Raw genomic sequence first — 25,153 nt, forward strand, 5'->3', positions numbered from 1 at the left:
AAATTAGCTTTGTGGCTCTCTAACTCTTGTGCTCTACTTATATTGTGCCTGGTCCCTGATAATAAACAAACAAATAAATCACTTTCATATACTTCTTCCTGCTCGCAAAACCCGTAATAAATTTAATCAAACCCCCATTTGCTCCTGCATGATGCTAGTGATGTCTGCTTGGCACCCCGGGTTTATCAAGGCTTTTATTGAGATGATTAGTGCAAAAGCCTTTTTCAGAGAGAAACAGACACAAGAAGGAACGCGTTCACAAAGAACCACCACTGATGTGTCAGTCTTTATTAACACTCAGATGTATTCAGGCACATTAAAGCTGGATAGAATGCAGCTGTAAATGCTAGATCAAATGAAAATTATTTCTCCAAATGAACAAAGAGCCGAAATAATGGTTCTCTCAACTCCCGTGTCAGCTTTTATTCACTTTTATCTCATTAACATACTAAAAAGCTGAGAGAAGAATACTGGAACACTTTTTGAGGCTTCACTCATTGGCAAAGCCTTGTGTAGTATAGACTGAACAGTAGTTCTTTGTTCAGAGCGGAGAGAGAATGAAGAACAGATTTAACGTGGTTAAGGTGGAAACTCTACACGGGGTAGAATAATATGAGTTCTTTCAGAATCAAAGGCTTCTCTCACAGATGCTTGTCATTGGGCGCTCGAGATGTGCAAATCAGACTGCCTGAAGTCTGAATTAAGTATTTTAAGTGTGTATTGACTTCCGAGGTGTAGTTTGAAAGGTAATTTTCAATTAAATTTACAATACGTAAAGAAGCCACAGCAGGCAACCTATACATGTACCGAAATTACAGAGGGTTATATACACAAAAAGTCAAAGACTTGTTTCCGCTGTGGTCCTCTATTGGTAGGCAAAGGGACTACAAAGGGAATCCCAGCCGTGAGCTGCCCAGGGACGCGAGCCTGCCAGACGAGGTAAATGCCTTTTATGCTCGCTTCGAGGCAAGCAACACTGAAGCATGCATGAGAGCACCAGCTGTTCCGGACAACTGTGTGATCACGCTCTCTGTAGCCGATGTGAGCAAGACCTTTAAACAGGTCAACATTCACAAAGCCACTGGGCTAGACGGATTACCAGGACGTGTACTCAAAGCACGCGCAGACAAACTGGCAAGTGTCTTCACTGACATTTTCAACATCTCCCTAACCGAGTATGTAATACGTATATGTTTCAAAGATACCACCATAGTCCCTGTGCCCAAGACTGGCAGAAACAGTTTTTATCTCAGCCTGGAGTTTGTTCCACTCTCCTGCTCTTGAATCGACATGGCACAAAATCTGTGGCACTGCCTTTCATGGTGAAGGAATGAGAGTCCCTAACAGTAGTAAGAGAGTTCTTTAGACACTGGGGGACTGTACATACACAGTTTCATGGGCCAATCTCAGCTTCAACTGATAGCCACTGTAGTTCACTGAGCTGAGAAGGGCCAACATGGGCCTGAGGGCTAAGATTCAGAATGACCCTTGACATTCTATTCTGAGCTGTCTGTAGATTGTTCTTGAAGAACATAGGGTAGCTGCTGTACAATGTATTACACACCAAAGTGAGGCTGCACTAATGCTGCTGGAAGTGTTTTCTGGAAGCTTCCTTTATCTAGAAATGTGGATTTTCTGTCGGAAAATGTTCACTTTCTGGTTGACCTTGGCAATTACTTTCTGCCCCATGTGCTCCCCTGTCAGGAACCTGTCTGGTTTAGCTCACTCAAATATTTCCTGAGCTATTTCATGGAAGTAGGTTTATAGTGTATGATGCAGCAGTGGTGGAGTTAGGTATGGGCGACATGGGGGCGGCACAGGGCACCCGCACAAAAAAATTAGGAATGGTGACATTTGCGCGATCAGTTTTCTATCGCTCATTTGCACGTCAAGTCAATGATATCATGTCACCGTGTGGGACTGTGGATCAATTGACCTTGTCGGAGTCTGTGACCTTATTCTAGCTTGTGAGCTAGGCAGGCTACTGCCTGGGAAGGTCTCCCACTCAGAAGTATGAGATGGGGAGGGGGGCGGGTATAGGTTGACCTCAAGTCTCCCCACTGGAAGCCCGAGGTAGGGGGAGCAGTGGAATCTATCAAATAGCGCACCTCTAACTTTGTACAGTACTAATGCAATTAGTAAAATCAGTTACACTACGAAATGCTACCAAATAAACCACAACTCATTCATAATACTGTGAATATATAGTTTCACAGACATATTGTTGCTTTTTTGGGGGGGTTGTGCGAAATCGTTAAGAATAATATAAAACCAGTCTGCACACCACCAAGGTGAATTGGTTTAGTCTTGACTCTTGGTTGACAGTGTTGGGGGAAGGGTAATGTATTGATGCTCGAGTGCCAAATCAACACAAATGGATAAGAAAAGGTCTAAGAGATCAGGTACCCAGTTTAGGAAAAAGAGGAAAGAAGAAGAGGAGAAACACGCAAAAGATAAAGGTATGCAACTATGTCATCTCTTTATGAGTATAATAGTATGCATGTAATGAAATAGGCTAGTGTTATGTTTGTTAGCATACTGTATGTTGCTATGTTACTTGCTATGCTATTACACATAGGGCGACAATATTCAGTTTTCTGTCCAACTAACTTACATAACGTTGGATATAAGTTCACACAGTTTCATCATGATAATGTGTGTAGCCTGCAGCAAAACGATTACAACCTAACTAGCCCATTATTGATTTGGTTAACTTTCATTGAGGTGACATCATAAAGGTTTTCTGTGATTGTACTTACTAGGTCCTGAGCTCAGTATTGTCCAATGCTGTAGGCTAACTTAAAATACTATGCTGATATTTTGGACTGCTGACTTCACACGACAGTAGTCCAGAACACCAAAACTGCATATTGTCTTATGCCTAGAATTAGCCAAGGAGGTTGTATGGTTCAATTGGTTCCTATTCTGAAAATTAATTGCATAATGACATGTATATTTAATTGTGCAACAAATGTATTTAGGGTGTCAGACTCATACTGTATTTCAATGCAAATTCAGGGGCCAGCACCCTCTGGCACTGGCCAGGATGAGGAGCCATCCACCTCCTCAGCCACACAGGTGTCTTCACAAATGTTGTCTGAGCCTGAGGATGAGGATGAGGATGAGGATGAGGATGAGGATGAAGACCCATTTGCTTCCACTTCTCCCCAGCAGTATTCTTTGGGTGTGTTTGTGCGCATGGGCATGTGTGTGTGTGTGTGTGGGTACACGCACATGTGTTTATGTGTGCATGCCTGCATAACATAAACAAAATAAATAATTTTCCTTTTGCAAAGTTTTAAGTTTCCACATTGTAGGTAACAATGATGATTTTATTATTACTGGATATGTATGTGGGATGTTCCACCACTATAAAAGCTGTGAATCACATGTGTATCCCCACCAAATCCTGCTGCTGAGGATGAACCCCTCTCTACAGACCCTGCTGACTGGCCGTCAGTTCTGACATACAGAATTCGGACACAACTCGTTTGCAGAGGACCAAGTTAGGTACCATCTAATTTTGTTTTCCCAAGGAATGAGTGTGATGGAAGAAGTTGCCACCACCAGTATTTCAGGAAGACCTCGGTGAGTGGTGAAAAAATCCCTAGAAGTTGGTTGGTGTATTCTGAAAGAAACAACAGCCTCTTCTGCTTCTGCTGCAAACTTATTTCTAAGAAGAAAATTTATTTAGCAGGACTGACAGACTGGAAACATATAAGTTATTTTCTGACTTCACACGACACCAGTCCAAAACACCAAAACACCAAAACTGCATGAAAACATGGAAAGAACTGGCAATGAGGATCAAAAAAGGGGAAACAATTGATAAGCATGATGGCACTTATGGAGCCTGAGAGGATAAGATGGAGAGGGGTTGACACGTCTGACTGCTATTGTGTAGTCTCTGGCAATTAGAAATCTGGCACTAAGGGGAAACACAGAAACACTGTACTCTCCATCAAATGGAAATTTCCTCAAAGAGGTTGAACTGATGGCACAATTTGATCCAGTCATGAAAGACCACCTTAACTGTGTCCAAAAAAGGACCTCGAGTCACACCACCAGCTACCTTGGCCACCAAATACAGAATGAACTCATTGATTTGTTGAGCAGCAAGGACGTTACAGTAATGGTGAGTGACATCAAGCTGGCAAAATTCTTCTCTATCATTCTAGATTGCACCTCAGATGTCAGCCATACTGAACAGTTGTGCCACTGAAGGAGGAGCCCCACATAAAGGAACATTTTATGGGGTTTTTGGAGGCAGAGGAGTCCACGGGCCAACATTTGGCATCCCTGATTCTCAAAAGATTAGAGGAGCTAAAAATTCCTTTTGAGGACTGCAGATGAAAGTCTTATGATAATGGGGCCAACAAGAGAGGCGAAAATGAAGGTGTCCAAGCCAGACTCCTGGAAATTAATCCAAGAGCTCTATTGTGCCATGTGGGGTTCACACATTGAACCTCGTTGTGGCTGATGCTGCTAAAGTTCTGTTGATGCCATGGGTTACTTTGGCATCTTACACAAACTGTACACCTTGTTCTCAGCCTCCACACAGCAATGGGCCATCCTGAAAAAACATGTGGACATCACTTTGAAGATGTGGACTGAGACAAGGTGGGAGTAAAGTTAAGCATGTCGAGCCACTGAGGTATCAGGCAGCAGCAGTGAGAGAGGCACTGATTGAGGTGAGGGATCAAACCAAAGACCCTGTGATAAAGATTGAGGCCCAGGCCTTGTCAGAGGAGGTGGGATCATACCGCTTCAGCGCCTTGAGCCAGGGAGCCATACAAGCTTGAACTGCAACTGTGATTCAGTGTGAGAAGAAGTGTGTGTCGAAGTAAATGCAGGCCCTCTACCTCTTCCACATTGACCACGGTGGTGTTGAGTTCCCTGAAGCCAAGCCACCAGCGGATTTGTACAGGCGGGTTACTGGAGGAGGTGTAACAGCACAGGGTCACCTCCTCTCCCTCTCTCGCCTCGAACAACCCCAGCACCATCACCTTCTCTGGCTCAACTGACACACGCACACACACACACACACACACACACACACACACACACACACACACACACACACACACACACACACACACACACACACACACACACACACACACACACACAGTAAATTCAGTCAATAAAGTGCTCTGTGTCAGGATCAATATTTTATAGAAAGGATGGAAAGACTGGATTTGAAAGTAAAGGAAGAAGTAAAGAAACCATTTCTAATCTATCAACATCACTTTATGAAGTCTTGTCCTCTCCTGAGGTTTTTCATCCATTTCAAACCCATACTAGTTACCAAAGCCGGTCTATATTCAGCTATACCAGGAGGGATCTTTCATTAGTATTATTATTATTAACCTCTTCACCACCACCCCTCTTGGGAGGATAAATATCTTCGTTTTTTTTACAGCTTTTATGCTACATATACATACATTTTACCTATACATTTTACCTATACATTTTACATACACATTTTACATATACATTTTACATACATGGTACTTTTGTATATAACAACAATACATTACCAAACAAACTCTTTATTCCCAACCCTCAGCCACTTTCAGCCCATCCCACCTATCACCATAGACCGCCATCGTTTGGTTTCCATGTGCCATATATTTTTCAATTGTGCTGTGATGTTATACAACATTTTTTTTATTTTTCTAATCGTATATTATCCACAGATTGTGAGCTAAAGATAAAAACCTTTCCAAAGAGTATTATTATAGTATTTATTGACTGGCTTAGGCTTTCCAGTTTGCCCAACACTGCTATTTGTAAGGTTAATTTTAAGTGCATGTTGTGATTTTTTTTGTTGCCATTCCTGAACCTGTGACCAGAAACAACCTACATGGGGGTAATACCAGAATAAGTGATCTATTGATTCTGTCTCTTCACAACAAAATCTACAGAGCTGAGACTGTTCTGTGGCCCATATATATAGCATTCTGTTGGTGGCAAGAATTGTATATAATAATTTAAATTGAAAAACTCTAAGTGTTGAGTTAAGCATAGTTTTTCGTACCAGTTCATAAACCATGTGCCATGGAATCGGTACATCGAAAATCTCCTCCCATTTATTTTGCAACCTATATGGTGCAGCTGTCAACATTTTTGTCCTCAGATGAAACTGGTATATTTTTCTATTTATACCAGTTCCTTTCAGCCAATGTGTATCTTTAATATATGGCAGGCAAACAAGTTCCCTACCTTCTCCCTTTTCCACTTGCCTCCTCCATTTTTTTGTGGTAGTGCTGCAATCAGTTGGTTGTAAGTTTGAATTGAGCAGATATTCCCATATATTTTTGATAACTGCATATGTGACATAACTCCTCCATTTGTATTCATAATATCATTAATAAATATAACACAATTCTAAATCATTTTTTGATAAAGAATATTTTTTTACTAATTAATATATTTGAGCTTAACCATAACATTTGTTGTAATCTTTTCTGGAGTATAAAACTGAAATTGTAAGCAGCTTTGTATGGCTTGTTTAAGAAAGGGAGATACTTTAAACAAAATTTCATTTTCAATTAGTCGGAAATGAGAAGTTGTAATCTGTATGAAGGCAAAAAAAGCAATTTTTGAGCAAAGTATGAGCTTTTCTTAATAATCTACTGGAGAACCATTTTGGGTATAAGTATAACTTATATATGAGTGAAGCTTTTAGTGAGGTTTAAAGCTTTAATATTTAAAAATTTTAGCCCCCAAACTCATATTCATTATATAAATAGGCACGTTTAATTTTGTGTGGCTTAGCATTCCATGTAAAATGAAATATTTTTTTTCTCATATGATTTTAAAAATGAATCATCTGGAGTAGGCAACGCCATTAGTAAGTAAACTGTGATAGGACCAAAGAGTTAATCAATGTAATTTTCCATAAATAGACAACTATTTACCTCTCCATGGTTGCAAAATCTTATCTATTTTTGCTAACTTTCTATTGAAATTAATTGTGGTAAGTTCATTTATATTTTTTGAGATGTGAATACCAAGTATGTCTACTTCACCATCCGCCCATTTTATTGGTAAACTACAAGGTAGTATTTTTTGACGATCCAATCCGTAATATGATACACCTGTCATAATTAGGTTTTAATTCAGAGAGGTAGAAAAGTGATCAAGATCTTCAATGAGACTGTGCAGAGATCCAGATTGCGGACTTAAGAAAAAACTAGAGTCATCAGCACACATTGACACTTGTGTTTTTATCCCCTGGATTTCTAACCCCATGATGTTCTTGTTGGATCTAATTTTAATAGCTAGCATTTCAATGACCATAATAAATAGATATGGAGATAACGGACAGCCTTGTTTTACTCCTCTTAAAAGCTCAATACTTTCTGAGAAGTAACCATTGTTTACTATTTTACATCTGGCATTGCTGTACATCACTTTAACCCATTGTATAAGAGATTCACCAAAATTAAAGTATTCCAGGCATTTATATATAAATTCTAATCATACTTTATCAAACGCCTTTTCAAAGGAGGGATCTTAACTGGCACAAAGGAAGTGCAGCTGAGCAGTTAGCCCTGAGGGGCTGCAGTAAGACTGGCTAATGACTGAGCAGGCAGACATGAATGCATCATATCATGTATGATTGTACATTATACACGGGACACAGGCAGACATGAGGGCTACACTCATAGACAGACAGTGTGTTAGGCTACACACATGCCTTAGGGCGACGCAGGCATATCCATAACACACCAGTTCGTCTCTCTGCCCTCCAGCTCAAGACAAAACTAAAAGGAGAGAGAGAGCAATAGAAAGAGAGATACATTGATAAAGGGTCTGCAACTCATTTTCGACGTGTATGAGGCGTGAATAGGAATAGCTAGGAGGTAACATGGCTTTTACGTGGGATTGGAGAGGAAGAAGAGAGCGGTTTACACCGTTAACTGACGCAGCAAGATAACGAGTGATGGCGTGAAGGAAGAGTCGGTGTGATGCGAAGGAACCTTCATTCTCTGTTTGTTTTCTAGTCATGGTAGTAGAGAAATCTCCTATGCAGTGAAGTGAAAATGTATCATTTATTACCTGGCATTATTATCGCCTCAGAAAGTGCCGGTTTTATTGCCTTTGGATTGTGCATTGAAGCGATTCAGTTAAATTAGCTCACTGTAAAAGACCAAGCTGGGATTCAAATGAGTTTCTGTGTGAAATATGGGCCCGGGTCATAATTGCCATTAGTTTCATTAATGATATTGATATTAGAATTAGTGTTAATGCAGAATTTGTTTCAGTATTGGAGCTAGGACTCATGTTAATGTCATTGTGATTGGGATGAATGCTATTGAAAATAACTTCAATGATTGGGTTAACAACCATTTGAATAAACACAATCATTCCATCGGTTTTGTGTGTCTGTGTGTGTGTGTTGTAGCATTCAAGTGCATGTATCTCTTAGCAGTTGGGGACTCACAGAGGACAGTGATCTTGCGGCTGCTGGACAGAGGCACAGGGGTCACCTGGTTGACGCTCTCACAGCGCAGCTCGGCCTGGTTGTCCTGTGGTTTAACCTGCAGGGTCAGGTGGCTGATGGCCCGTCGCGACTCTGTGTCCACCTCCCAGCTGGTGGAAATCACCTCCCCATTCTGATCCACAGGACAGAACTATGAGTTAGTAACAAGCAGAGGACAGGACAGGGCTAGGAGTTAGTAACAAGCAGAGGACAGGACGGGGCTAGGAGTTAGTAACAAGCAGAGGACAGGACGGGGCTAAGAGTTAGTAACAAGCAGAGGACAGGACGGGGCTAGGAGTTAGTAACAAGCAGAGGACAGGACGGGGCTAGGAGTTAGTAACAAGCAGAGGACAGGACGGGGCTAGGAGTTAGTAACAAGCAGAGGACAGGACGGGGCTAGGAGTTAGTAACAAGCAGAGGACAGGACGGGGCTAGGAGTTAGTAACAAGCAGAGGACAGGACGGGGCTAAGAGTTAGTAACAAGCAGAGGACAGGACGGGGCTAGGAGTTAGTAACAAGCAGAGGACAGGACGGGGCTAGGAGTTAGTAACAAGCAGAGGACAGGACGGGGCTAGGAGTTAGTAACAAGCAGAGGACAGGACGGGGCTAGGAGTTAGTAACAAGCAGAGGACAGGACGGGGCTAGGAGTTAGTAACAAGCAGAGGACAGGACGGGGCTAGGAGTTAGTAACAAGCAGAGGACATGACGGGGCTAGGAGTTAGTAACAAGCAGAGGACAGGACAGGGCTAGGAGTTAGTAACAAGCAGAGAACAGGACGGGGCTAGGAGTTAGTAACAAGCAGAGGACAGGACGGGGCTATGGGTTATTCACTAACATAATGGGTGGCTGACTGGCTGCAGTAGGAAGGGAGTGAGTTCTGAAAGAGAGAGTACAGAAGTAGAAGATGGAGAATACACCAAAAACTACTGATTATAAGCTTTAGCCGAGTGTAGTCTCTGTACCTTGGTCCAGTGTAGGGTGGCCAGTGGGTTCCCTCCCTGGGACACACAAACCAGCTTCAACATGGTCCCCCTCTTCACCAGGCCTTCTCTGTCCAGGCCCTGGATTACTGGATGCTGGGGTGGGACTGATGTTGAGAGGGAAAGAGAGAGATGAAACAACATCTTGGGAAAGAACGACAGAAAGTGAATAGAGAGGAAGAGAGGGAGCAATAGAAAGAAAGAGGGAGAGAGAGGGAGAGAGATGAATCATCAGAAACAGAGAAGATGACAGAAAGAGAGGATAGAGAGGGTGAGAAATATGCACTGGGATGAGTGGACACTTGGCTTTATGAGCAAGGGAGCATCCTCTCTATTTGTTGAGACAGGGCCAATAAATCGGCAACATTTATCCTGACTGCAGAGTAAGGGCTCTAGCTCTGATGAAAGCATTAAGTATTAAGGGAGCAGCCGGCTAGATCGACTCCATAAAGCAACATAACAGATGTTTAAACAGTAATAAAGCAACGTTTGGAAATATGAATAAATTACAGCCTTCCTGAATAAAATATACAGCGTAAAATAAATTAAGGGAGGGCCAGCCTTTGTTATTGCTGCAATGAGTTTGGGAGCGCAGGCAGCTGTATGTGGACCCTGGGCCGGCATGACAAATTGCTACCTCACTAACAATCTGGCTGGCTGAAAATGGACACGGTGCTCCAGGCTTTGATGGGCTGGCTTGCTGAGTAAGGACTACTGTTGCGGTGGTCGACGGGTTCTGCTACATTAGCACTTACTGTGGAGGGATGTTGTTTAATACAGAGAGTAGAGAGAGTAAGAGAAAGAGAGAGAAAGAGAAAGAGAGAGAAAGAGAAAGAGAGAGAAAGAGAAAGAGAGAGAGAAAGAGAGAGAGAGAGAGAAAGAGAGAGAGAGTGAAAGAGAGAGAGAGTGAAAGAGAGAGAGAGTGAAAGAGAGAGAGAGTGAAAGAGAGAGAGTGAAAGAGAGAGAGAGTGAAAGAGACAGACAGACAGACAGACAGACACAGACAGACAGACAGACAGACAGACAGACAGACAGACAGACAGACAGACAGACAGACAGACAGACAGAAAGAAAGAAAGAAAGAAAGAAAGAAAGAAAGAAAGAAAGAAAGAAAGAAAGAAAGAAAGAAAGAAAGAGAGAGGGAGTGAGAGAGAGGAGGTGTAGAAGCATTTCCATTTCTGGGTTGTGGTTAAAGTGTAGGAGATAAAATAGGACAGCGTCTAATGCAGAGGGAGATAGATAGAGACAGTATTTCATATGGATGGCTGTGGATAATATGGCGGGGGTGGAAGGAAAGGAAGTAGAATGGGAATGTTTACCATTGAGTGTCTTCAGTAACAGTAGCATTTAATCAGCAGCTGATTTAGACCTGGGACAGAACCAGGTGGGTGGACGCTAGAACAATCAATTACTGAAATTGTTCTACAAAATGTTGAGGAACAACTAAAACAATAGGCTGGGTTGCCATATTGTTTCAAAGATATACTGTTTGTCCAAACAAGACAAAGGTTAACAAGGAAACGATCCTTTGAGATGTAAAATCACCCAGCCATATTATGTTGTGTACTGTATGTCCTACACTGTAGGAGATGTTATGGTCTCACAGTCCTGACAATTATATTTAGCATCAGTAGGGTTTAGAATTCGGGCTTGAGTTTCATTCCCAGGCTCCTCTGATCAGTATTATCAGAGTGTATCAGTTGGGCTTGAGTTGGAGTTTGGATTGCACTGATGCCAGAGGAATTGACAGAGTTGAGTGGGCTGAATGTGACAGCAGTAGAGACGTTGATGCTTTCATGTCGACCTCTAACACTCTTAGAGCCGACTCTTTTCTCTGTATACATCAATGATGTCGCTCTTACTGCTGGTGATTCTCTGAACCACCTCTACGCAGACGACACCATTCTGTATACTTCTGACCCTTCTTTGGACACTGTGTTAACTAACCTCCAGATGAGCTTCAATGCCATACAACTCTCCTTCTGTGGCCTCCAACTGCTCTTAAACACAATTAAAACTAAATGCATGCTCTTCAACCGATCGCTGCCTCACCTGCCCGCCCGTCCAGCATCACTACTCTGGACGGTTCTGACTTAGAATATGTGGACAATTACAAATACCTAGGTGTCTGGCTAGACTGTAAACTCTCCTTCCAGACTCACATTAAGCATCTCCAATCCAAAATTAAATCTAGAATTGGCTTCCTATTTCGCAACAAAGCATCTTTCACTCATGTTGCCAAACATACCCTCGTAAAACTGACTATCTTACCGATCCTTGACTTCAGCGATGTCATTTATAAAATAGCCTCCAACGCTCTACTTAGCAAATTGGATGCAGTCTACCACAGTGCCATCCGTTTCGTCACCAAAGCCCCATATAATACCCACCACTGCGACCTGTATGCTCTTGTTGGCTGGCCCTCGCTTCATATTCGTCGACAAACCCACTGGCTCCAGATCATCTATAAGTCTTTGATAGGTAAAGCCCCGCCTTATCTCAGCTCACTGGTCACCATAGCAGCACCCACCCGTAACACGCTGTCTAGCAGGTATATTTCACTGGTCACCCCCAAAGCCTATTCCTCCTTTGGCCGCCTTCCAGTTCTCTGCTGCCAATGACTGGAACGAATTGCAAAAATCACTGAAGCTGGAGACTCATCCCCCTCACTAACTTTAAGCATCAGCTATCAGAGCAGCTCACAGATCACTGCACCTGCGCATACAGTAGCCCATCTGTAAATAGCCCATCCAACTACCTCATCCCCATGTTGTTATTTATTTATTTTTGCTCCTTTGCAACCCAGTATCTCTACTTGCACATTTATCCTCTGCACATCTATCACTCCAGTGTTTAATTGCTAAATTGTAATTACATCGCCACTACGGCCAATTTATTGCCTTACCTCCCTAATCTTACCTCATTTGCACACACTGTATATAGATTCTTTTCTATTGTGTTATTGACTGTACGTTTGTTTATTCCATGTGTAACTCTGTGTTGTTGTTTGTGTCGGACTGCTTTGCTTTATCTTGGCCAGGTCGTAGTTGTAAATGAGAACTTTTTCTCAACTGGCCAACTCGTTAAATAAAGGTGAAAAAATAAATAAAAATTAAACACTCCAGGCTGAGCATTGGGATTGAGTCCCCAGTAGGTGTGAGTTCGCCCGTGGTTGAAAGTCTCCCATCGGAGTGGTTGCTCAGTGTGAGGATGTTTGCCCCAATGCCAGCCCGGGGTCGGGGTCCACACGTGGCTGGAGAAGGGAATAAGGAAAGGTAAAGGTGTCTGTGAGTCCATGAGGTAAGGAACAACACACACTCACAGTATACATTCATCACCAGGCTGGTCTCCAGGGCCCTAGGGAGAGCCGGGTTCTTCGCACGACACACCAGCTCCCTCCCATTGTCCGAACTGCTTAAGAACATGAACCTGGAGAGGTGTGTGTGTGTGTGTGTGTGTGTGTGTGTGTGTGTGTGTGTGTGTGTGTGTGTGTGTGTGTGTGTGTGTGTGTGTGTGTGTGTGTGTGTGTGTGTGTGTGTGTGTGTGTGTGTGTGATGGAGGGGTGGGTGAGGAGCGTGGGGGAAAAGGGGTCATGGGGAAGGATTGGATGGAAGAGAAGAATAGATGATGGATAACATTAAAGATCATGGCTTAACATAGGACACATCACCCCTTAACACTCTAATTGAGCCCTTGAGACCCCATAAGAACAGACAGATTCATACAATCTCTGGGGTCTGGATATCAAGAGGATTATAACCCCGCTAATCATCATAACAATGTGCGCATTATACCCATGACAAACCCAAAGTCCACGATGTTATCTACATTCATCTCCAGATTTAAAAGCTCCTATACAAAATATGATTTCTATTTATAACCACCATCTACACATAAAGGATTTAGTTGGAGACCAGGCTATTCTGCGTTAGAACTGAACTATGTCCTTAATACCTTCTACAGCGTGTTTTTGCAGATGACAAGGGGTTATTATCTTTGGAGCTGGATTAGACTGATCTGCAGCATTGGTGAATGTATGTATGTACCACCAGGTGAATCAGATAGGATTGGATCTGTCTAGCAACTGAAATGTAATTCTGTGTCTATGACAAAAGCTAATTTGATTTGACACAAGGCACCGAGTGACAGTTCACAGTCGGCACCAATTCATTACACTGTACTGTAGTTCTGTGAGAATGCAGAAGTGCTTCAATTAGGGATAACACACACACACACACACACACACACACACACACGACAGAACAGGAACACATACTCTTTTGTAGCGTGTGTGTTCTGGAGCTTGTCCTCAGAGCCAGGCATAGGGAAAGACTCTACACCTGTCAGCTCAACTCCGTCTGAGAGAGAAAGAGAGGGGGAGGGGGAGGAGGAAAGAGAGTGTGAGTGTTAGAGCAAACAAGGCAAGGGTGTTCGTTTTTTCCCAACCATTTTTCCAAAGATACTTTGTGAAGAGTTGGGGGTTTCAGACGTTTTGGAAGATGGGCAGGGACTTATCTGTCCTAACGTTAGGGGGAAGCTTGTTCCACCATTTGGGTGCCAGGACAGAGAAAAGCTTTGCCTGGGATGAGTAGAAGCAGGCACCTCGTAGGGGTGGGAGGAACAAAAGACCAGAGGTGGCAGAGTGCTCGAGTTGGGGTGTAGGGTGTTTGACGACAGCTGATAATCAGAATAGGGGACGTGCTCTACAAAAATGAACGAATGGCATGGATCAAGCACGATTGCGCATTAGATTGCCTAGTTAAATAAAGGTAAAACATTTATTTAAAAAAGATGACGCCTTCTCAGTATGGATGATAAGTATTACAATATTTGGTGCTTACTGCATATGGTTTACTAACCAGTAAATTCTAAATAGTATGTAGTACTACTAGTACACAGTATGTCGTTTTAGTAAGTAGTAGGCAAGACAGATTTCAGACACGGCCATAGTTTTAAAATGTCATTGTAAAAACAGGGCATTGAGTTGTAGTGTACTACAATTATAGTGTAGGTTAAAACATGTCTTTGAAAACATGTTTTTCCCTCAACTCAGTACTGATTCACATTTAACGTCTCTGCTATTCCTAATGGAAAAACCTGTATGTACTAGCATTATTTAGTTGGTGTGCAGTGGGTTGATATCGTACTTGGTGACCTACCTTTTAACAGAGTGATCACTGCCTCTGGTTTGGCATCTGGAGCGATGCATGTGACAGTGTAGCTTTTCCCTGCTACCCACGGCTCTGTGGTCTCCAGCTCAAAGTAAGGTTTAGAGGGAGGAACTGAAGGGAGAACAGAGGACTGGTGTCTATAACAGTGGTTCTGGGTCGTCTTAAGAGATATACAGTACAGACTAGGCCTTGACCAGAATTGGTGATTCTGTTTACAGATCAAAGAAAAATACGATTTTGGTCATTAATGCATTAAAAACATTTGAGACCCTTAGATGTTGAAGAAAGACAGTTGTACCATGCTATAAGGCAGGTTCTGTTATATTCCTGGAGAATCAGTGGGTCCATATCATTAGTGTGGTGTACAGTAGATAAGACTGTGGTGTGCATACAGAGATGGGTTGGTGATGAAACGAGACAGATGATAATCTGTGTTAGCGCCAAACAGTTCTTCTCTCAGATCACCCCCCAGCTGAATACGTGCTTATACAGCAGATCAAAGCACTTCCCACTCCTAGTTTTCTCTTCCCCACTCTCTTTAATTTCTTTCGGACCATGCAGGAATTCAGAGAAAGAAAACTTTGTTGAAGAGAGTTGAAGTTATTTGGAAGGGAATTCAGAGAGAAAATGTCACCAGATTTGCTAATCAACAAACAGGCTTCAGCACAACTGTCATTTACCCTGGACACATGATCATCTACTCCACAACAACCTGTCACAGAATAGGGTAAAGGAGTAGGGACATGGAAAGAGGAGAGGAAAGAGATCTTTTAACATATATTTTACCAAGCAAATGGAAGCTTTCTGTGAGTGGGTGAGAGCCAGCATAGCACACAAGAAACAAAGGTCATTGCTACTTTTCAACAGATATCAACTGACAGCATGGTTTAGTGAGAGGAATATAGAGAAGAAGAGAGAGGATGATGAGAGAGAGAGAGGAGATAAAGAAAGAAAGACAGAAAGAAAGAAAGAAAGAAAGAAAGAAAGAAAAAGAAAGAAAGAAAGAAAGAAAGAAAGAGAAAATTCAACAGTAGAGGAAGAAAGAGAGACAAACAAGCAGCTATTGTTTGTTTGTCATGCGAGTCATCCAGGGGAAGAGCTATATGTTTCATCAAGGGGTAATTCCGTCATCCGCTGCTGAATGCTGACATAAATCCAATGGTTATGGCTGGATAAACAGCCAGCCAGTCAGCCAGTTTCTCTCCTCTACTCCAAATCTGGGTAATTCACCTAGCGCCACTGGGAGGAGCTGTTGCTGTGTGCAGTAGAGTAGTCCTATTGGCTCCAGCCCTGCTATTGAGACAGATGAGATCTAGCTGCAGCTTCAAACTGATTTAATGGAAGCAATTGGATCTGTGTGGACTGTGATGGGTTACCCGGAGCACTGCAGAGGTGAGCACTGAAATAATGAGATGCATTTGTTTGTGTGTTTTTTCCCCCTCCCACACCAGTCTCCACTCCCCGGGATGATGGGCCGATGACTGGGCCATGTGTCTATTGACAGGCCCCTGCACGCTCAATCTACTCAAACCCACATGATTCACACGGCTGCATCACTTGTTGTGCTCCAGGAGAGTCTCGCCACCTAACAAATCTCCTAAAATAAGAATAATGATGTTCGCAAACGAGCTGGGCAGGTATGTCATTTCTTCTCTCTTGCTCCCGCTCTCTCTCACTCTCATGCTCGCCTCCTCTTCCTATCTCACACTTACTCCATCATCCCCTATCCCCCTCTTCCCCAGCCCTAGCCAACCCCCTTCCTCCCTCTCTCTCTCTTTCTCTATCACTGCTGTTAAATCTGCAGAGGGAGGTGCAGTATGGTGGAGGGTGGGCTGTAGCTTGTGTTGGGAATGAGAGCCCCATATCCACCACAGCCACTCAGGTGGACCATGTGACCCCAATGAGCCCCACCTGAGTTCCCCCCCACTACATCCCAAAACACACACATACACCCCCCACACACACACACACATACACACACACATACACAAATGCATTTTCACATGTGCACAAATATGCACAGTCATGCATAAACACACACACACTCATGTGCACACACACACACCCACCCACTCTCAACATAGACAAACACGAAGACATGCTGCTGCCATGAAGGCGAGAGACAACGAGCCGCAAAATTCCATTCATTAGACAAATACAGACGGATGGATGGATGGATAAGGCAGATAAGAAGCAGATTAGCCAAACACACAGCGATAAGCACACACACAGACAGACAGACAGACAGACAGACAGACAGACAGACAGACAGACAGACAGACAGACAGACAGACAGACAGACAGACAGACAGACAGACAGACAGACAGACAGACAGACAGACAGACAGACAGACAGACAGACAGACAGACAGACAGACAGACAGACAGACAGACAGACAGACCAACAGGTCTGAAAACACATTTGCACACACAGACCCTGACTGAATCCCCCTGATCTATCTTGATTCAGGTAGCTGTGTGCCTCTGACACAGCAGGTGGTCACCATACAGTAACTTCATAGAGAACACAAAGCTCCTCTGATCTGTTTGAATAAAACATCTGATCAACGGGAAACAGATAAACAAGAAGACAGTTTAGAGAGCCTACGTTTACATCACTGTCATTGTTAATGGTCACACACACACACACACACACACACACACACACCACACACACACACACACACACACACACACTCCTGTGAGAACACATGCATGTGAAGAGTTCATTTACAAAACGCTATATTATCCACACATTTTTCATATTTGTGTTTTTTGCTCAGAAATGATTGACATTTGAATTACAATTGTTTTTTTGCAAAACTCTATATAACCATTGTTTAGCTGGAATGGAATGTTTGTAACCTGTATATTTGACTCTGATATGTGGTTGTCTCACCTAGCTATCTTAAGATAGATGCACTTACTGTAAGTTGCTCTGGATAAGAGTATCTGCTCAATGAGTAAAATGGCAAATTGTATTGTTTTACATACAGTACATTTAAATATATTTATTTGTTACATTTGGCTGTGTAAAACCAAGCAGTACTACTTATTTCTATGAGAGTGAGGCAGATATATAGCATTTTGCCTCCAAAAACATGATTGTTTGTCTCTCTGAAATGAAACCATCAAATTATATTTGAAACAAATACATGTCTGTCATTGAACAACCCCATGCCATGATTAGATAAACACACCAATCTATTTCCTAATTTCTTTAAACATTAAAAGCTAATTTAGCAACATTTTTGAAAAAGGATATATAGCGTTTTGGAATGAAACTCTTCATGTGCAGACTCACTAGATCAAACCAGACATGCATGCATTCATGCACGCCGCACAGACACACGCACACACTAAGGACTCAGGTGTGTGAGATTTGAGGCTGAAAGCCATTGAAGCGGTCCTCCCCCTTCATCCTCCTCCCTCGTTCCTCATCCCTCTCCTCCTCTCTTCCGTTCTCCCCAGTGCTGAACAGGAAGCGAAGCAGGTGTCCAAGACAGAAATAGGCCCCAGTCAGTCCTTCTCCCCCTCATCTTTCACATTACATAAGAAACAACATCTTATTCAACAACCCCCACCTCCATCCCCTGTCACAAAGACACAGCATTTTCCCTGTGAGTGAGAACTGGATACTAGAGACAGACAAAACAACAACAAAAAAAAAAACAACAGAACACTCACTAGCTTTTTGACCTGGCCACATATTTGACATTATTGAGCAATAACTCGTAAAATGCTTCTCATATCCGCAGCACACCACATACCTAGCTAAGGCTCATTTTTTGGTCCGCAGCCTTGGGCAGCTAGTACCTGATTGCTCACTGTGCTGAAAAAGAGGGCCTATTTCACAGGCAAATAGAACAAAGGTATACCCATTGAACAAAATCACCCTGCCTTCCATTCTGCTTGTGTAAATGCCCACGTTTATGAGTTGCTACATTATTCATAAAGTAGTGCCATAACATGAAGGCTCATTGTGCAGTATACTCTTCGTGCGCTAAACTCGTTAGCCAACCGTCGTACCTCTAACTGTTGTCTCTAACCCCCAACCAACACTGATAACAAGCTTAAACACCCCCCTTTCCCCCAATCCCCGTCTACTCCCACAGAAATACCTAACTGCAGCTTAACTGCATGAGTAACGTATTCCTAAAAACGGGGACACATCAAACAAAAACATTTAGAATATTATTTGCAGGATCCGGATATACAGGCAGGCCTGTGCTTAGAGAGAGAGAGAGCGAGAGAGAGATAAAGGGAGACAGAGAAAAAGCGAGAGAGAGAGAGAGGAGAAAATGGAAAGAGGGACTTGTTAATTAATAGGATTATATGGAAACGCTAATGGTTTCAAACAAAGGACAGTGGATGTGTCAGGTGTTCTGATATTCTGACGGGCGGAGGCCGGGGGTATAAGTTTCGGCGGGAGGATGCGGGGGTGGTGGAGAGGTTGTTTTTGTCATGGATTACTTGCTGCCGCTTGATCTGCCTATTGCCGTAATCCCCTATCTGAACTCGGCAGGATGGGAAAAACACACAGGAATTATGTCGCCCCTGATAGAAATGTCTCGAAAATGTCTCTTTGTTGGCCCGCTGAGAGGACTTATTGACGTTTGTGTGCCTCCCTCTCGACTGTTCGATGCGTGTGGTGATCCGTCTTGAATTAGCTGGTGATGATACCCACAATCCACCACTCCGACCTGGGGGAATCCAACTAGAGAGCAAGGCTCGCTTTTCTTTTGGTTTTACATGATCTTTCTATGCTTTCTCACTCTCTTTGCGTCTCTACCTCTATCAGGATAAGGTAAGACCCAGATGCAAACCTTGACGAAGTAACAGTGTTTATTACAGCAACAGAGGCAAAGGTACAGGATGGCAGGCAGGCTCAGGTTCAGGTCAGGCAGAGGTTGGAAATCCAGAAAGGGGCAAAGGTACAGGACAGCAGGCAGGCTCAGGGGCAGGCAGATGGTCGGGCGGGCAGGTTCAGGGTCAGGACAGGCAAGGCAAGGGTCAAAAACCAGGAGGGCGAGAAAAAGAGAGGCTGGGAAAAGACAAGCGCTGACAGGACAAACTCTGGTAAGCTTGACAAACAAGACGAACTGGCAACAGACAAACAGAGAACACAGGTATAAATACACAGAGGATAATGGGGAAGATGGGCGACGCCTGGAGGGGGGTGGAGACAATCACAAAGACAGGTGAAGCAGATCAGGGCGTGACAACCTCTATCTCTCTTTTCTTAAAGGAGATAGTGCGATAGTGTTTTGGTTGGCTGACTGGTAGAGGCTGTCTGTGTTATCATGGGAGCTGTGGTAGTCTGGAGGAACTCTTAACTCATTGGAAAGCTGTCAAGCTGTGTTACTCATTTCACTCATAGCTTGTACAGTACTGGCTTTGGTTCTAACCCAGTATTACAATAATAACACATCTGACTCAACTCATCAACTAATATTAAAGCCTGTGATTAGTTGAAGCAAGTGTTTTAGTGTTGTTCTGGAACACACGTCTGCACACCTCTGGGTCCCCAGGACTGACGACCACTGCTGTTGCAGGATTTAGATTAGTCTGTGGCCTCAGGCTGGTCTGTCTGTCTGTCTGATTATATCAATACATCCATCTGTCATGGAATCAGTTGGAAAACATTCAGGGAAAATATTCAGGGATAGCAGCTGGGAAGTGTGGGAGCATTAGGATCTGCGCATGTTGGACAGACAGGAGAGTGGAAGGTCTCCTCCAGACAAACTACTACACTACAGTCTCCTGACACCCTGATCTCTCTGATCTGGGCCTGGACCTCTCTGATCTGGGCCCGGTGCCTCATAGGCACCTGGGTGGATAGCCTTTACGTATTGTGAGTGACTGTGTACACACCCACCCAACAACACACTTCAAGTCACAGCAGTGATAAATGTGGGACTGAGTCCTGCTGTAGCTGCAGGTGTATAAAGACGGAGCTGGCTGGAACAGGGGGGAGTGTAGAGAGAGCTGGGGTTCACTCCCCCTCCTTCCTTTCTCTCTCAGTCTCTCCCATTGATGTCAGAAAAATCTGCTCCCTTCCCAGGAGAGCGAGAGAGGCAGCGAGAGTCACCAAGGCAACGCCCCCCCCATCCCCAGCACCCCAGTATACACACTCCATGGCCCCCAAAAAGAAAGAGTGAAAGAGCGAGAGATGAATGGAGAAGGGGGAAATGAATACACCGTAGCAGGAGAAGAAAAGCTCTTTCAGAGTCACCGTGCTCTCCACATATGGCATAGCTCCCAAAAGCAAGGAGACAGAGAAAGCCAGCTCCGAGAAAGAGGGTGAGAGAGAGAGAGGAGAGAGAGAAATGAGAGAGAGGAGCGAGAAAGAGGTGAAAGAGAGGAGAGAGAGGAGAAAGGGAATGAGAGAGTATGCTGTTCATCATAAAGTGACAACAGGCGGCCTGGTGTACTCACAATTACATCCATTCCTTCCCACGTCTGTGTGGAAACTTTTCATTCACTCCCATTCTATTATGATTTACTTCTCCAGGAGCTACTGACACGGAGCACCATGAGTGGATGTTACGGACGGAGGCTCACACACTGCTTGTGTGTGGTCCATTGAATCTAGAACATATCTCAATTGTCATATTTCTCTATTGTGTGCGATAAAGGAATAATCTTAGATATGTCCTGCAGTTCATGGTCATGGGATTAGCGGATGGACTGTGCAACTGTTGGGTTGGGGTTACTGTATTCACCTTGCTGTCTGCCTCTTTGCAATTCTGCAAACATTTTGCAATTTACAAATGAGATCGTCCTCTGTCATAGAGAGTGAACGGTGTCCTGATGAGACAGCAACTTTTCTGACTGAGCCAGGCAAAATCAGAATCATTATTATGGATATATCCAAAGAATTTTCAATAGAAAAAACTCAAACAAAAGGAAATACAGCTAGTTTGCTATCATTTCAACTGCAGAGATTGACGTGATTTTGTTTTCGGTCGATGGCGAGCTAACAAAAGACAAGAATGTTAGCCAGGCTGAATGGAAAGCATTCTTTGATTGCATAGCAATGATGGGAAAATATTTCCTTTGGTGGAAGGATGAAATAGTATGAATTGACTTATGAAAATAATGTTTTTAATGAAAATATGTCATTCATTATTTTAATATGTTGGTAAGCAGTTTATTAAAGCAATAAGGAACCTTCCGAGGTTTGTGGTATATGGCAAATATACCACAGCTAAGGGGTGTATCCACTCCGCTTTCGTAGGGCCTAAGAACAGCCCTTATCAGTGGTATACTGGCCATATACAGTAACACACCACTTCAGACCTTATTGCTTAAATATCCGAGAAGTAACAAAAATGGCCACTTTATGTTATTGTACTCTGTTTATGTACAAATAAAAGTAAGAAACGGGTTTAATCGCTATAATTTTGAGCCCAAAATAAGCCTAAACAGCAGACTCAAGTTGCATAGCAACAAATAACACATTGTGTCAAGGACAAGGACCTGTAGATTACAGGTCAAGAGGTCCAGTGTGTGGCTGAGCTCCTGAAGATTTTCATACATTAATGTCATGCTTTCTCTTGAATAAGATGACCCACCACCCTCTGTGCCCCCCTGTGGAGTAACAGTGGTTTTGCTCACTCTGCACATTGATCCACGCTGTATGGGAGATGATTGCCCGGCTGCTCTCGGACTGGCCCACTTGGCATTCGTAGGGGGCGTCGTCCTCCAATTCGGTTTTCTCGATTTGGAGATAGTACTGTCCTGGAGTAGAGAGAGACACAAAGACAGTAATTCATGTTGTAATGACGCAGTATCTTGTAATTGCGAAGCTTCACACAATGAACTGTAATTACAATGAGAGGTGGTCCATTTAGTCTCTACCATTCACTCTTCATCTGAAATAGCTCTCTTTGTACACACCCAATGTACATCTATGAACATTCACTACCAAGCCCTTGTGTCTCTATGGGGCACTGGTTCCAAAAACCACTGATCTTTGAATTACCTTCAACCGAGGAAACATGGTTGAATGAACACAGATGTTTTGTGTGGGAAATGAAAGACTTGAATATCTGTAATGCTGCCAGATTATGTGGTTGATACAGAGCTGTTATAATACTGTAGATTCAGCGTAGTGTCTGCCTGCATCATCGATACCTATGGGGAAACAGACTGGTAGGATTCTCATTTATCAGGCACCAAGTTGAAGCCCTTTGAAAAGAGGAGAGAGAGAGTGGTATTGACTACCGACCACCGTGAGAGAGCTTGGTTTCCACACATACAGTACTGAGGAGGATCTTAGCACCAGATACACACTGGAATTCCATCTGTTTATAACACAAGAGGCTTTAGTCCAATTCAGTAAATATTTTCTTTAGCATTGTGTACCTGAATTCGGGGACTTTTTGTTTTGCAACTTGGTCTCACACCCTGTTGATTTACCATTAGGCTACGTAGGTTTGGAAAATAGCAGACACACACTAACCAACGAAGAGGGATAGCTGTGTGGTGTATGAAGTCTGACTCCAGATCTGTCATGTTGTTTTATATTGGTGGGAATATGGTATGTATCGATTGAGGAGGACAGACAAAGTGCCTCTCCATCTTTATATCTCTCCTGATAGTGTTTCACCATCCACGGGTTAACATGTTGACTGATGCCATTAAACGTGTGTATTATAGGATGTTTGGGGTCTGGGAGGCTTTTTCCTGCTTTGTGTCGCTCTCTGACTCACAGCGTACTAACATGTATAAAATAGCATATTGGTGTGACAACCTCCCAGTCCTAAAAAAGGACTCATCAACAAAGCTGGCAAGATAATTAATACCAACCAGCAGCAATTTTCACATCTATGCTATCATACAGCGGGAAGACTTCGAATTATTAATAATTTTCCTCTTTCCTGAAATTACTCACCACAAATGCCGCAATCAACTTGCCAAGTGTGTGTGTGTGTGTCAGAGCGTATGTGAGAGTGTGAGAGCTCTTTCAGCGCCAACAGACATCACTGATGGTGACAATCAGTGACAAGTTTCATCGAGTGGCGTCAAGTGATAACGCTTGTGTTTTTGCTTCTATAGATTTAAGAATGTGTATGCCACAAGCATATATAAGTGTCTCATTCTGCCTATCAGTGTCTGTGAATATGTGTGCAATTTCTAGAGTTTAGTGTGTACCTGAATGTCTGTCAACTCCCGTGTGCCAGTCTGCTAGTGTTGTGTGTCTCACAACAGCCATGGCAGCATGGAATAGCACCATGCGGCTCTGTGCTGGTTGAGCATGAGCAAATGCTATGCTCTTATTTAGGATTGCCTTCTAATTGACGATTACCTTTTACACACGCCGTGTGCGTATCCTGCTACATAATTTTATTCTCATCTCTCTCTCTCTCAATTCCATTTCAATTTAAGGGGGTTTGGACACACCTACTCATTCAAGGGTTTTTATTTTATTTTTGATTTTGTAGAATCATTTCTACATTGTATGTGGTGAAGACATCAAAACTTTGAAATAACACGTGGAATCATGTAGTAACAAAAAAAGTGTTCAACAAAATCAAAATATATTTTATATTTGAGATTCTTCAAAGTAGCCACCCTTTGCCTTGATGGCAGCTTTGCACACTCTTGGCATTCTCTCAACCAGCTTCATGAGGTAGTCACCTGGAATGCATTTCAATTAACAGGTGTGCCTTGTTAAAAGTTAATTTGTGGAATTTATTTCCTTCTTAATGCGTTTGAGCGAATCAGTTGTGTTGTGACAAGGTAGGGGTGGTATACAGAAGATAGCCCTATCTGGTAAAATACCAAGTCCATATTATGGCAAGAACAGCTCAAATAAGCAAAGGGAATTAACAGTCATTAATTACTTGAAGACATGAAGGTCAGTCAATCCGGAAAATGCCAAGAACTTTGAAAGTTTCTTCAAGTGCAGTGTCAAAAACCATGATGAAACTGGCTCTTATGAGGCACACCACAGGAAAGGAAGACCCAGAGTAACCTCTGCTGCAGACAATAAGTTCATTAGAGTTTCCAGCCTCAAAAATTGCTGCCCAAATAAATGATTCACAGAGTTCAAGTAACAGACACATCTCAACATCAACTGTTCAGAGGAGACTGCGCGAATCAAGCCTTCAAAGTCAAATAGCTGCAAAGAAACCACTACTAAAGGACACCAATAAGAAGAAGAGACTTGCTTGGGCCAAGAAACAAGAGCAATGGACATTAGTCGTTCTGCCCCTGTACAAGGCAGTTAACCAACCCCTTGTTCCTAGGCCATCATTGAAAATAATAATTTGTTCTTAACTGACTTGCCTAGTTAAATAAAGGTAAAATAAAAAATAAAAAAGACCTGTGGAAATCTGTTGTTTTCTCTGATGAGTCCAAATGTGAGATTTCTGGTTCCAACCGCCGTGTCTTTGTGAGATGCAGAGTAGGTGAACAGATGATCTCCGCATGTGTAGTTCCCACCGTGAAGAATGGAAGAGGAGGTGTGATGATGTGGGGTGCTTTACTGGTGACACTGTCAG

General features: G+C 43.0%; 1 protein-coding gene across 7 annotated transcripts in view; it reads right to left on the reverse strand.

Annotated features, from left to right (window-relative positions):
- Positions 1-25,153, reverse strand: part of nphs1 (NPHS1 adhesion molecule, nephrin) — a 53,517-nt gene that overhangs the window by 18,196 nt on the left and 10,168 nt on the right. For all 7 annotated transcript variants that reach the window (XM_029744278.1, XM_029744275.1, XM_029744272.1 and 4 more), the window contains exons 4-10: positions 22,263-22,385; positions 14,631-14,753; positions 13,748-13,829; positions 12,794-12,900; positions 9,454-9,578; positions 8,453-8,624; positions 4,863-5,020 (exon numbers count right to left, since the gene is read on the reverse strand). In XM_029744278.1, the coding sequence (XP_029600138.1) occupies positions 4,863-5,020; positions 8,453-8,624; positions 9,454-9,578; positions 12,794-12,900; positions 13,748-13,829; positions 14,631-14,753; positions 22,263-22,385 (890 nt within the window). The remainder of the gene's footprint in view (positions 1-4,862; positions 5,021-8,452; positions 8,625-9,453; positions 9,579-12,793; positions 12,901-13,747; positions 13,830-14,630; positions 14,754-22,262; positions 22,386-25,153) is intronic.

Source organism: Salmo trutta, chromosome 3 (genome assembly GCF_901001165.1).
Source record: "Salmo trutta chromosome 3, fSalTru1.1, whole genome shotgun sequence".
In the NCBI taxonomy this organism is placed as follows: Eukaryota; Metazoa; Chordata; class Actinopteri; order Salmoniformes; family Salmonidae; genus Salmo; species Salmo trutta.